This window comes from Barbus barbus, assembly GCF_936440315.1.
Source record: "Barbus barbus genome assembly, chromosome: 40".
In the NCBI taxonomy this organism is placed as follows: Eukaryota; Metazoa; Chordata; class Actinopteri; order Cypriniformes; family Cyprinidae; genus Barbus; species Barbus barbus.
The window spans coordinates 16,905,419-16,919,179 of NC_136718.1; the positions used below are offsets into that span (position 1 = coordinate 16,905,419).

At 35.6% G+C, this 13,761-nt stretch overlaps 1 protein-coding gene across 4 annotated transcripts; it reads left to right on the top strand.

Moving 5' to 3' along the window:
- Positions 1 to 53: 53 nt before the first annotated feature.
- Positions 54 to 4,807, top strand: LOC306859469 (somatostatin-1B-like). 4 transcript variants are annotated; one of them, XM_079400505.1, is made up of 4 exons: positions 54 to 170; positions 3,092 to 3,201; positions 3,824 to 3,878; positions 4,087 to 4,527. In XM_079400505.1, the coding sequence occupies exons 2-4, from the start codon at positions 3,167 to 3,169 to the stop codon at positions 4,318 to 4,320; spliced, it is 324 nt and encodes a 107-aa protein (XP_079256631.1). In that variant the 5' UTR covers positions 54 to 170; positions 3,092 to 3,166; the 3' UTR covers positions 4,321 to 4,527. The 4 variants fall into 4 exon arrangements, with proteins under 4 accessions (XP_079256631.1, XP_079256628.1, XP_079256630.1 ...); XM_079400504.1 differs by having other exon boundaries at positions 102 to 170; positions 3,079 to 3,201; positions 4,087 to 4,807; XM_079400502.1 differs by lacking the exon at positions 3,824 to 3,878 and having other exon boundaries at positions 4,087 to 4,452.
- The last annotated feature ends 8,954 nt before the right edge of the window (positions 4,808 to 13,761 follow it).

Below are 13,761 nucleotides of genomic sequence, written 5' to 3' on the forward strand. Positions count from 1 at the left end.
AAATTTGGCTTCGTATAAGGAAATGTTTGATGGTAATGTGACGTTCTATGCAGGAGATGGCGCCATTGTTACTAAATTCGGCCTACACGCGTCCTGGCATTAATGCATCCTGACTGCAATGGTTTAGGCCGGGGATATGTTTGCGAAGAGTATCAGGAGTCACTTTGCAGGTAAATATTCGTGTTATCAACCGTTTATTGTATTGCAAATGTAGCATAAATGTCCCCTTTCGACATTTTTGCTTCAGTTATTGATCAACAATTTATAAACCTAAATAGTTGCTCCGATTGTTTCAGCCTTCACCCTTTTATATTCGCCTTTTAGTCAAAATATGTATAAAAATTCATAGTTATGTCGACTATAAATACTTTAGAAAAGTGGACATACTTTGCATTACAGTGTAACACCACAAAACTATGTTTTTGGCAGACCATTTTATTTATTTGGACTAGCCTGAGTTTTAGCGTTTGCCTGTAAATTAATGATGTACATGAAGCAGTGTCAGTGTAGCATAATTGAGATACTATTATAGTTTTGAATTAGTTTATATATATATATTTATTTAATTTTAGTTAAATTTGTAGTGATTTGGATGTTTTTGTCATTTTTATTAGATTGTTTTAATGTCTACATAGACTTTAGTCATTTTTTAGTCAATATCTATAATTACTAAATATCTAATCATTAGATTAAATTTTGAAATAGACTACTTGTAATCAGACTACAGTTACTTTTAATTGATTACATGATTACATATTAGTCACATAATTCTGCCTAATTCCTCTTTTAAATGTCTCTTTTTAAAGTAACCTACACATGACATGAAGGTAAACAAATGATAATTATTTTATAAGTTATTTTTTGTTTTACATGTTTCTGATTTAATTAATTATTAGCTTTTCATTAAACTCACAAACCCCCTGCAGTTCCTTCACAAACCCAAGTTTGGGAAACCCTGACAGTGTAATGTTTAATGCATTTCATGTTATTAATAATGAATGAAATATTTTTACTTTCTCTTTGTACTTTTGTATCTATATGGTACACGATTATCCTATTTAAATCAATGTGATAATCTAAAATAATCCAAAAGTAGTCTGATTATATTACCTATAATGTGTAATATAATGGATTAGGTTACTAACTACAATTTTTTTTTTTTGTAAGTAATCTAACCAGCTCTGCATACTTATGTGTGTGTTTCAGTTAATGTTTATTTTATTTCAAGTAGCAAAATCTCTTTAACTATAGTAACCATGATATGAAGTCATCAAAACTCCCGCTGAGACAACAGGAGAATGTGGATTGGCATTTTACTCTGACGCCAGATATGTTTGATGTCGGTTGGGAAGTGGACGTTAGATGTGTTTGGCACTGGTCAATTGGCATGAATTCTTCAAACGCACTTTATCACGATTCGGCTGGGGGCAGCTCATCTCAATGCTGTGTTAATCTCTATAGAGCCCCGGGCCCTGAAGTCTGTCCGTATCTGTCTGCTGTGAAAAATGTGCTAAAGCTTGAGTATTAGGGCTCCTAGTCGGGGTGTGTGTATGCATATCCAAAGAGGTGTGTGGGTGCCAGAAAAGCTGACCGGAATGAGAACATGACAGGAGCCCATGACCAAGACATGTTTTATTTTCACTGCCCAACTGGTCTGGCATGGCTACCGTTTCTCATTCTGGCTTAATTAAACACAGTGTGTGTGAACACACATAGACTGCTTATGCACACTGCACAGCACTTTGAGTATAGTGCTATCTGCACAAAGGTGTATCTAAAATTCACCATGAAATTAAAATTGAAATTGTTGTTTTATGGAATATTGCCATTTTAATTATAAATGATTTATCTGTGCACAACTTTTTTGGTGTTTTTAATTCATGTGCCTTTAAATCTTTAATCAAAAATATTAACGTCCCCTCCCTTTGCAACGACATCTCTTCTCTGATGACCTGTGCACTGGCGAGATGGTGGGACAATAATCTCTTTAGCAACCTGTCACTCACATATGTGACCCTGGTCCACAAAACTAGTTATAAGGGTCTTTTTTTTTTAATTGAGATGTATACATCACCTGTAAGCTGAATAAATAAGCTTTCCATTGATGTATGGTTTGTTATGATAGGACAATATTTGGCTGGGATACAACTATTTGACAATCTGGAATCTGAAGGCGCAAAAAAAATCTAAATATTGAGAAAAATTCAAGTTGTTAATGAAGTCCTTAGCAATGCATATTACTAATCAAAAATTTAGTTTTGATATATTTATTATAGGAAATTTACAAAATATCTTCATGGATCATGATCTTTACTTAATATCCTGATGGACAAATCAATGGTTGAAGGCAGAAATGTAACGCTTGTAATTTCATAAAAACATTTATATGAATTCCACTGTTAAAACTGTTTTATTATTAACTGGTATATTATTTGAGCTCTAAAGTTGTTTAAATAATAATTTTACAGTCATGTTAGGTGTTATGTTGTCATTATGTTGTCAAATTAGATATAACTACACACACAAATGGTCAGTAATTGATTTTATCACTCTAAAATTAAATTAATGAACATATTATTTGCATAATTTGGCTAAGCTATTGAAATAGTTGCCCTCCCCCCATTCACTTCTATTGTGTCTCACTGATTAAACCCAGATGTTTTGCTTTTTTAATTACTAAAATTTTTTAATAATTTACTAATTACAATTAGTATTATCTCTCAAATGCTGTCAATTGAGGTAACTTGTATAGAACCCTGGAATTTCCCTTTACTACTTTTTCTATTTGTTCAACAGTTGTTATTAGTCTGTAATGCGTTTACAGCCTAATGAAGAGAAATCTATACCTCAAGAGACCATTTTCCATGGAAACTAACTCATCTTTATATTTCATTAGCTTTTTTTTTCTATTAGATTTGCTGCTGTAGTATTGACTCAAGCATAATCTCATTTACTTTTTGTGCTAATGTTTGTCTCACTTGATATTCTTCCATGGTAAAATCTGCAGTTACATTTCCATAAAAGACTTAATTCTTGTTATTCATCTATGGATCAAAAGCATCTTCTTTCTCCATAAAGACAGTTTTCTCAGCTGTTCCAGGTGCCAGACGGTTCGATGGCAATCTGAAGGAGAAGGAGGAGGAGTTGTGCTCAATTACACGTTGGAATGAGAGCAGATTGCCTCTGTACACAACAAAACGGGTTAGTTTGATTTCCTTGTATTGATATCACAATGCAGCTCTGAGTGAGAACGGCACGTAATTACAGCTTACGTCTGACCGCCGTACTTCCTAAAACATGATTCGCTGCCTGCATGTCATTTAGCTCTACAGAAAAGTAAATCATAATTAGCATAAACATTGAGCGGCCCACAGAACTTTTCAGAATCCCGTTATCGGTAGCTCCGTCATCATCTGTGTTTTTTCTCCTCGCATCCGTTTTAACTGAAATCATGACCATTTTTAGAGCTATGACGTGAGCGTCGTGGCGCAGTCCTCCCCACCGGCACAACGTCTGGTTTGTTGGGGTGTTAACTACTCAATGCTTTTGTTAGTTACTAAGCCACCCACTCCCCCACCCTCTCCCCTCCGTCCTCCAACCGCTGCGTCAGTAGAGGACTGGAACGAGAGGTATATAAGGACCCTGCCACCTGAAGCTCTCAAACACCAAGATCTCTCCAGCTTTACTCTGCACCAAGAGCTACAAGGACTTCGAAGTTCCAGCTTCGCTTCTCTTACCGACCTTTCTGCGCACTTTAACTTCAACTATTTGTCAGTATGCAGCTTTTGTCCAGCCTAGTGTCTCTTTTGCTGGTGTTGTATAGTGTCAGAGCAGCAGCTGTGCTTCCAGTGGAGGAGAGGAACCTGGCACAAAGTAGGGTGAGTGGCTGTAAATGTGCTTCCAGTTGTAGCTTTTATGGATTTACCAAGCAGGTGTTTGATTTTAGACACATGTTGATGTTTAGCGTCCAAAATAGACTATTCTGGGATCATTTTATTATAGCAGCCATACAATTATTATTATTAGGAATAGTTGAAGCCTTTAAAATCTTGCATTCTAATTCAAGTCCAGTTGCTTTCTCTTCAGGAGCTGAGCAAAGAGCGCAAGGAGCTGATCCTGAAGCTGATCTCTGGGCTGTTGGATGGAGCAGACAACAGCGTGCTGGCTGGGGAGATGGAGCCTGTCCCCTTGGATGCAGAGGAGCCCCTGGAGTCCCGTCTGGAAGAACGAGCCGTCTACAACCGGTTATCACAGCTGCCACAGCGTGACCGCAAAGCCCCCTGCAAAAACTTCTTCTGGAAGACCTTCACATCGTGTTAACTGCGCCAGTCCTGAAACGATGGCGTGATTCTACCTGATACCTGACATGAACTGTGTAGACCTCCACTGTACATACCATCTCCAGTGTCTGAAGAAAGGTCTCTGTGGACTTACTCTGACGCAGTCTGTTTGTTAAAGACATTGATGATATTTATTTATTTATTTATTTATTGATCGATTTATGGACCTTTGTTGTTTTTCAGCATTAAAAAAAAAAGAATAAATCATGGTTAAGAGAGTTGCTTTTTTTGATAAAAGATGTCTCATTTACTGTGGTCAAGCATCAAATTAATGTTAAACTGACTTATGAATAAATATATAATTGATCACAGAACCAGATGTGTTACGGATGATGTGATAGTGCTACATATAAACGTTTTCACTAAAGAACAAATCACGCATGGGCTGTTTGTTACAAGCTCATCTGAATGGCATTTTCACAAGCTGTTGTTGTTTGACTCTTAATACACCAGATTAATTGATTGACAGTTTGTGTGGTGGTAATTTTCCTTGTCAATGAATTATATGTAATTGTGGTTGATGAGAGGGTGTGATTGAGGTCATTATTCTAAACTAAACCTTTATCTAATAATTATTTGCTGGTAAATTTAAGGCATTACAAACATATTTCAGTTTGCCCTTTTGTTCAACAAATTGAGGCACATGAGAAGGGAAAAAATCGTTAGACAAAATAATTTTGAGACCATATTTTTAATGCTCCAGTTCTCCAAGTACATCACGTATTTGTCCTGTCTTGATGGCACTTGTATGCCAAAGACAAGCTAGCTTTAACAGAAAACACGTAAAAGCAGGTTAGATTGAATATTTAGATGTAAACACATGCAGTAGGCCATCAGTCTATTTTAATTATTTTTCTTCCAAATGTAGGCATACATGGTTATGCAAACTGTGTCTGCATAAGTGCCGAGTTGCTTGCGTCAATGCTGTTGAATGTGAAACTAGTTGACATCATGAATATATAACAACGAGTACATGACATAGTGAAAATGGGAAAACGTGTTGGAGCTGTGGTCTATTTATTAGCACATGTACCTGATTTCCTATCACTTCTCTATTGTCATTTCAATGAAAATGTCCAAAATTAAAAAAGGGTCATTATTTTATGTTCTTTATATCATTAGCAACTAAGATGAATTTTGGATAATGAACTGTTCTATCTATCTATCTATCTATCTATCTATCTATCTATCTATCTATCTATCTATCTATCTATCTATCTATCTATCTATCTATCTATCTATCTATCTATCTATCTATCTATCTATCTATCTATCTATCTATCACACAGTCGTGTGTGTGTGTGCGTGTAGATATATGTAGAGATAGATAGACAGACATAGTTAAAGATAATTCATAATTTAGTATTTGTCTACACGTTTACACACACGCACACACACATATATATATATATATATATATATATGTTTAAATAAATGTGTGTGTGCGTGTAAACATCATACACATAACCACTCAATGTTCAGTTTGAAATCTCAATGAAGTTTAAATCAAAATGTAAAAAATAAAAAATAAAAAGTTAATGTATTGTTAGGTTAGGTTAAAACTATGTGTCTTTTTAGCCTCAAAGTTAAAAAGTATGAATGACTACATGTAAAGAAGATGCAAAATCTGCTTTATGTCACTACAGACCAACCTGAGCAATTTACTTGTTCATGTAATGACTGTATGAAATGCATTTGATGTGTGTGTGTGTGTGTGTGTGTGTGTGTGTGTGTGTGTGTGTGTGTAAATGCCCGTTCATGTCTGTGTGTTCGTGTTACACATTACTAGTTGATTTACACACAGCTGAAAATATCACTTTCTAAATTGAAAGAGAAAATGATGTCTGTAGTAGATATTTGTGACTCTGGACCACAAACCAAGTCTTAAGTGTCAATTTTTCGAAATTGAGATTTATACATCACCTGAAAGCTGAACAAATAACCTTTCCATTGATGTATGGTTTGTTAGGATTGGACAATATTTGGCCAAGGTACAACTATTTGAAAATCTGGAATCTGAGGGTGTAAAAAAATCTAAATAGATTAAAAGTTAAATAAAGATAAATAAAAATGTTTTTATATATTTACGGTAAGAAATTTACAAAATATCTTCATGGATCATGGTCTTTACTTAATATCCTAATGATTTTTGGCATAAAAGAAAGAATTATAATTTTGACCCATACAATGTATTTTTGGCTATTGCTACAAATATACTCCAGCGATTTAAGACCAGGGTCACATTCGATGCTCTAGTGCTGGGGTCACCCTGACCTCAATATTCTTCAATTCTTCAATGAGTTCAGAGGTCAAATCCAGATGATACGACAACATCTTCAGTGCTTCATAGTGTAATCTCTCTGCTCTTTTCTCAGAATACTGATGACAGATACTTACTTTCTAAATAGACATCATTAGTACTTCTGACACTTTCGTCTGTGTGTAGAGTAAAAACAATTTAATATTTTACATATACAGTCCTGCTGGAAAGTTTGTGAACCCTTTAGAATTTTCTATATTTCTGCATAAATATGACCCAAAACATAATCAGATTTTTGCACAAGTCCTGAAAGTAGACAAAGAGAACCCAATCAAACAAATGAGACAAAAATATTTTCTTTGTCATTTATTTAATCAGGAAAATGATCCAATATTGCATATCTGTGAGTGGCAAAAGTATGTTAATCTCTTGGATTATCCGTTAATTTAAAGGTGAAATTAGAGTCCATCTATGTAGAGGTGTTTTCAGTCAGTGCAATGACTATCAAATGTCAGTACATGACCTGTTTTATTCAAAGAACAGGGATCTATCAAAGAATGGAAGTGAATTATGTCATGAACAAAGGAGATTAACGAGGACCTCAGAGTTGATATTGCTCATCATCAGGCTAGGAAAGGTTACAAAACCATCTCTAAAAATCTATAAATCCACAGTAAGACAGATGTCAGACAAATGAAGGAAATTCAAGACCACTGTTACCTTCCCGAGAAGTGATCAACCAACAAAGATTACTCCAAAGCAGAACGTGTAATAGTCTGCGAGGTTGCAAAAGTTCTCAGGGTAACTTCTAAGCAACTAAATGCCTTTCTCACATTGGCTAATGTTAATGTTCATGAGCCCACCATCAGGAGAACACTGAGCAACCATGGTGTGCATGGCAGAGTTGCAAGAAGAAAGCCATTGTTCTCCAAAAAGAAAATTGCTTGCTAAAGATCATGTGGACAAGCCAGAGGACTATTGGAGAAAGGTTTAATGGATGGATGAAACCAAAATATTATGTTCGGAGAAAAGAACACACTGCATTCCAGTTTAAGAATCTTATCCCATCTGTGAAACGTGGTGGTAGTACCATGGCTTGGGCCTATTTTGCTGCATCTTGGCCAGGAGAGCCTGCCATCATTGATGGAACAATGAATTCTGAATTATACCAGCAAATTCTAAAGGAAAACGTCAGGACTTCTGTTTAAGAACAGAGTCTCAAGAGAACGTGGGTCATGCAGCAAGGCAACAACCCCAAGCGCACAAGTCATTCTTTCAAAGAATGGTTATAGAAGAACATAGTTAATGTTTTGGAGTGGCTGAGTTAAAGTCCAGACCTGAATCCAATTAAAATGTTGTGGAAGGACCTAAGCAAGCATATCATTGGCGGAAACCCACCAACATCACAGAGTTTAAGTGGTTCTGCACTAAAACTCCTACATGTTATTGTGCAGGACTGATCAGCATTTACAAGAAACTTTACCTTCAGTCACTGCAGAAAAAGGGGGTCACACCAGATACTGAAAGCAAAGATTCACATACTTTTGCAACGCACAGATATGTAACACTGGATAATTTTTCTCATTAAATAAATGACAAAGAAAATATTTTTCTCTCACCTGTTTGATTGGGTTCCTTTTGTCTACTTTCAGGACTTATATGAAAATCTGATGATGTTTTGGGTTATATTTATGCAGAAATACAGAAAATTCTAAAGGGTTCACAAAGTGTTCTTTCAAGCAGCACTGTATATTAATAGTAAATGAAGTAAAATATTAACCTTGTTTCACGTATTAAAGTACTTAAAATATATGAATAATAAAGAATAATTCTTAATATATTGCTATGCACTCTAACAGGCCATCAGTTGTTTGAATTTGATAAAGAAATGTAGTAAAATAATTGAATCACTTGTGATTAACACCGAGATCATTAATGTTATTCAACTGTGGCGGTTGATAATGCAGTATCTTATTAAACTGAATCACTGGCATGGCATTCATATGTCTGTTCAGTTTGCTCAAAAATTCAGATGGGGCCAAATTTAATTAGGTAACGGAACAATAAACATGCTGGTCTTGCCCAGTACAGCATAGGACCACCTAATAATCAGTGGAATGAAGACACAACAAACATCAATACACATGAGAAATTCAATGTTACCGTTATCATGCAATATCATTTTGGTTATTCCACAAGATGACAAACGACTGACGACACGTTTTCTATTACAGTTTAATTCATCTTTTTGTTCTTTCTGTCTTTTTTTGGCCAATTGATGGATGGACTGACTCAAATAGATGACTCTAGGATGTGTTTTATTTGCATGAAGATTTGTGGGAAGCGAAAGAAAAACTGTCCATTATACAAGTGCCCTGAGCTACAATGAGAGCATTTTGATTGCTTTGCCTTTGATCTAAAGGCATGCTTCCACCTAAACGTGAATTTGAAATTCACATGTAATGTGTAGTATATTTAACTTTGGGAAATAGAAATACACAACTGACTTCTAGTAAGAATGAAAATAAACAATTGGAATTAATGAATTAAAAACAGAAAAACAAGAAGGGCCGACTCATCAACAAAAATAGGCCTATTTAAAATAAAATGAAGTCTAGTATTTTTGAAAGCACTTTTATGTAGGTTATTTTATATCTAGGTTATATTATACCAACAAAATGAGTTTGGTTGGTATAAACAGGTTGGTTAAATTATGTTGACGATGTATGACTTGATTAAAATCAGTTAATTTAGATGTTACATTTTTTTCAGTGATATGTGTTCCTTTGGGGGCTGAACCCACAACCTTAACATTGCCATCACACAGTTGAGCTACAGGCATATTAGTTATTGCTAAATAATAATTGAGCAGTTAGTAATGCCACCTTCATATGCATTCTTAATTTAGACATTATTATATCTTACATTTAAATGGTGTCTATGAAAGGAGCAAATGTAAAACGCATAATCTGCCACAGGTAACGTGGGTGTAGAAAAATTCACACTTCAGTTTCGAAACCTTCCCCTCCAAGCAAATGTAAAAGGCTGTGACATAAACTGCTCATTTATTATGATGCTAATGTTCTGTTCAATTGCAAAAGTCTGTGTGGAAGGAAACCATGTGAATTGTAAACATAGCAACAGGCATTCAAATGACACACAAGTACATTTTTAAATGATTGGCAGTTTGCCTTGTTTATCCTGCAAATCTAATATGATTTGAGACAAAAGGACTAAGGCCTCAATCAAAATGTCTTGTTTCTTTTCTCTTGATAGACTTTCTTTTATCCGCAGGCGAGTGGTGAGTAATGTTTCAGTGCTGCATAAATGCCATTACGTTCCATGTTAGATCTTTGTCACATGGTCAGAGGGCATCGGAGAGCACTTTCACTTCATTAGCTCTGCGTTGTCTGTGTCTTTGCTTTTACCTGTTGCCACCAGCAATGTTTTCTATCATCATCAATAATTCTTGATTTGGTTCTGTGGTGACATTTGAAGGTAGGATCCTGAACAGACGCAAACATACCATGGGTGACTAACTAAGACATTTGAGAACAAAGGAAGAACACGGCGGAACTTGAATGCCATTTGTGGAAGAAGAAATATTGCCACTGGTGTGCAGAAATCTATATTTGGAGTTTCTGAATTATTCAAGTCATTGTTCTTTGAGTTATTTGCCCTTCATTGTGCTGTAGTTGGCTTTGCAACTGCCCTCAGGTGTAGGTCACATTTGCTCATGTTGAACAGTGTGTTATTGTTTTAGCACACTCTCTTCGCCTTTCTGACGAGCAAAGAACAGCGAGTGGGAAGTTGATGGCATATTCGTGTGGCATTCAAAACTAATTTAAGCATGAAATGCAACTTTAAAATAATGTTGGTTATATATTTTATGTGCAGTAAAATAATCAGACAATTAATTGTTATGCAATAAAGTGCTTCATTACACGAATGGATTTAAACTATAGGCTACCACTGATATCTTGTAAAGTGAAAAGCTGTGTATTTTGGCCAAAACTCCATAATAAAACTTTCTCCAGTAAAAAAGTCCATCACCTGTTGTCCTCTCTCGTCAAAATCTAGCAACATATTTGTTTAGATTTTTTTGTGCTGTTTTTGCTTGTAAACGGTGCATGGTCTGTGCATATCCCTCTCCTGATACAGATGAGACAACTTTTTCACTGAAAGCAATATTAAGAATGGCAGACTCATATTTTAGCCGGAAGCAACAATTTGAAGTTAAAAATGTATTAGTGATGGATTTGCTTATTTGCAGAAAATCGAACCTGATTTGAATATTTTTATGACGGACGAAAGTTTTGGAGGCAGTATGTAAACATGAGGTCGTATTTCATTTTTAACGTGTGAAAATTTCAGACAAGAATTTCGGACTTATTGTGCAGTGACCTCAACTTGAAATTGGGGAAATTGTTTGCCCTTACACGAAATTCCAGATGGCATGGATTCCTATTAACCTGACTGAATTTCGAATTTCACCAAGCAATGGTGATCACACCTTTCAGATGAAATCCAGTCACTCCAATAGTAATCCACACAAATGTGAATTTCACATGAAGACGAAAGATTTCTACATGCAGAACGTTCAAGTTGGTCACACAAATATGCTGCATTTACCAACAGAAACCTGCTTGCTTAAAAGTGACTTCTCTGTGAGCTCATACATCGCTGTTAAATAAATAATTTCATTTCCGTCACAGCAACTGAAACTGGCTATTCTTTCATGTCTCTTGTGACCTCAGATTCTTTTACAAATGCAACTAGCTCAAACTCAAATTTTCCATTTTTATCTTAAAGGAGTACACTGTAAAAAAAGGTGAGCCAACTTAAAATTTTAAGGCAACCAGCTTCACCAGATTTTTGAGTTTTCTCAACTTGTTGTTTTAAGTTTATACAACAAAAAGTTGAGAATCTCCTACAAAAATAAGTTGAGAGAACAACTTTAAAGGGCTGTACACAATCCCAGCCGAGGAATAAGGGTTTTACCTAGTGAAAAGATTGGTTATTTTCTAAAAAAAATACAAATTTATATACTTTTTAACCACAAATGCTTGTCTGAAGTCCATTATATGGAGAAAAGTTTTCTACAAAAAACTTCATTTCTTTGCGACTGAAGAAAGAAAGACATGAACATCTTGGATGACATGGGGGTGAGTAAATTATCAGGAAATTTACATTCTGGAAGTGAACTAATCCTTTAAAATAATTTAAAGGTAAAATAAAAAATATATAAATTATATTATAAAAAAATATAATAACATGGTGAGTAATTAATGGCAGAATATGAATATTATTGAATCAACTATTCCTTTAAATATCAAAATATAGAGCACAAACTTTTAATCTGTTTTGCATTTTTCTTTCTTTTTTTCTTTCTTTTTTTTTTTTTTACATCTAATGCAATCTGTGAGTTCAGTAGGTTTGACTTCTGTGATATCAGAAGCGTGCCTTGCATTTTCATACACAGCCTGTATTATTCCATCAAATTGAAAGGTCTGAAGGGAGTGAGAATTAAACTATAATTGCCTTCTCATAAACACAAATGATGAAACAAGCCACAGAATCAAACCGTTGTCAATATCTCAAAAGGCAGTTTGAGTTGGAGGGGGACAGAATAGGTTGCATAGAAGGCTAGGCATGAAGTTTTAGATTTTGTGCTTAACAGCCACTAATGACACCTGATGTGTTTGTGTGCTGTGACTGCATTGCTAGTCAGCACATCTAAAAGCATATCATTATCCCTCTCAGCGCACCCTACACAGCAGCGAGAGCTGAGAAAATTAGATGTCACAGACATGAAGAAGGGATGCAGGATGCCCGTAACCATAGAGACCCTGCCCATCACAGAGGGGACCAGTTCAGGGGGAGGGACAGAGTCCTCGTAAGGGGCTTATAAGGGGACAGAGGACATGATCTTGCCTTTTCCGATGCCATTTAAACTGAGTGCTGATGAGAATAAAAGAAAAAAAATGACTCTGTGTCTGGTTCAGCATAAGCTGCTCACAGTTTATTTTCTTAGAGTACTGGGAAGACTTTACATCTGATATTAATGTGTTTCACATCCAAATATCTAGTTATTATTTTATCTAGATCCTATAACAGACCTAATTGCACTTATGGTAAAAATATAGTTTTTAAATGACTTTTCTTGTGAAATTATTAGCCAAGTAGACTGAATCATAGAGCTCAATAATTAGCCTGTAACGGGGTGAACGAGATGTGAGACGTGCTGATCCATTTGCAAGGCTTTTATTCAGAGACGTGGTCATAAACACAGGTAGGGTCAAAACATCGGCAAACAAGTATGGCAAGGACAAGACACAGAGTAATCCTAGGTCAAGTGTGGGTCTTTGATCGGCGAACGTTATCCAGAGGGCTTGAGAAGAGGGGTAGTCCGATAACGTGAGCAATGATCCAAACGAGGTATAAACAGAGTCTGAATGGTGAGACAAGGGTTAATCCAAGATATATGGGCAGGAATCAGGAAACGTGGCTATAAACAAAAACTAAACTTAGACTTAGAAAACTCGGAAGGGCTCCGTAATGTAGCTATCACTAGGAGAGCGATAAACGCTAGACAATACTGGAGCTAAGCAAACACAGAATGGCTCGGTAAAGCAGCTACCACTAGGAGAGTAATGTAAGATATCAGAGACTGAATCAGACAAAGTTAAGATTCCATCAGAACATCGAAACATGAGAAGCTGAGATTCCACAAAGAGGGGTCTCAAAGCTGTAACAGGACAACGTCATAAATCTAGTCTGAAGCAAGCAAACTAACCAGCAAGCCTCTTTCACAGAATAGCTTACAACCTTGAGACAAAAGAGCACTTACTGATAATTCCAATTCAGGAAGGAGACTGTCAAATTTGTTGCAAGTAATCAAGACTGATGATCACATATAAACCTGTGATAGAAAATCACGACTTGAATTCCTTTGTCTAAAGAACATGCCTTCGTTCTCCATAGAACTACACAAAAACTTTCTTTTTCATATGCACAGAAAATCATCCTAAAAGGACATTTCTATGCAGAACCCCATATTATGTTTGTAACCCACACATTTGACTATCCTTGTTTTAATCACTCATTGTGTATGTCTTGCTTTTAATAAGTATTGAATAGCTTAAGCCTTAAAGAGTAACA

What these genes read in the sequence shown, in the direction of transcription:
- LOC306859469 (XM_079400502.1), top strand. Translation starts at nt 137, where the DNA reads ATGTTTGCGAAGAGTATCAGGAGTCACTTTGCAG. An exon ending in TATCAGGAGTCACTTTGCAG is followed by an intron (nt 171 to 3,091) that starts GTAAATATTCGT and finishes CAGTTTTCTCAG; the next exon opens with CTGTTCCAGGTGCCAGACGG. An exon ending in CTCTGTACACAACAAAACGG is followed by an intron (nt 3,202 to 4,086) that starts GTTAGTTTGATT and finishes CTTTCTCTTCAG; the next exon opens with GAGCTGAGCAAAGAGCGCAA.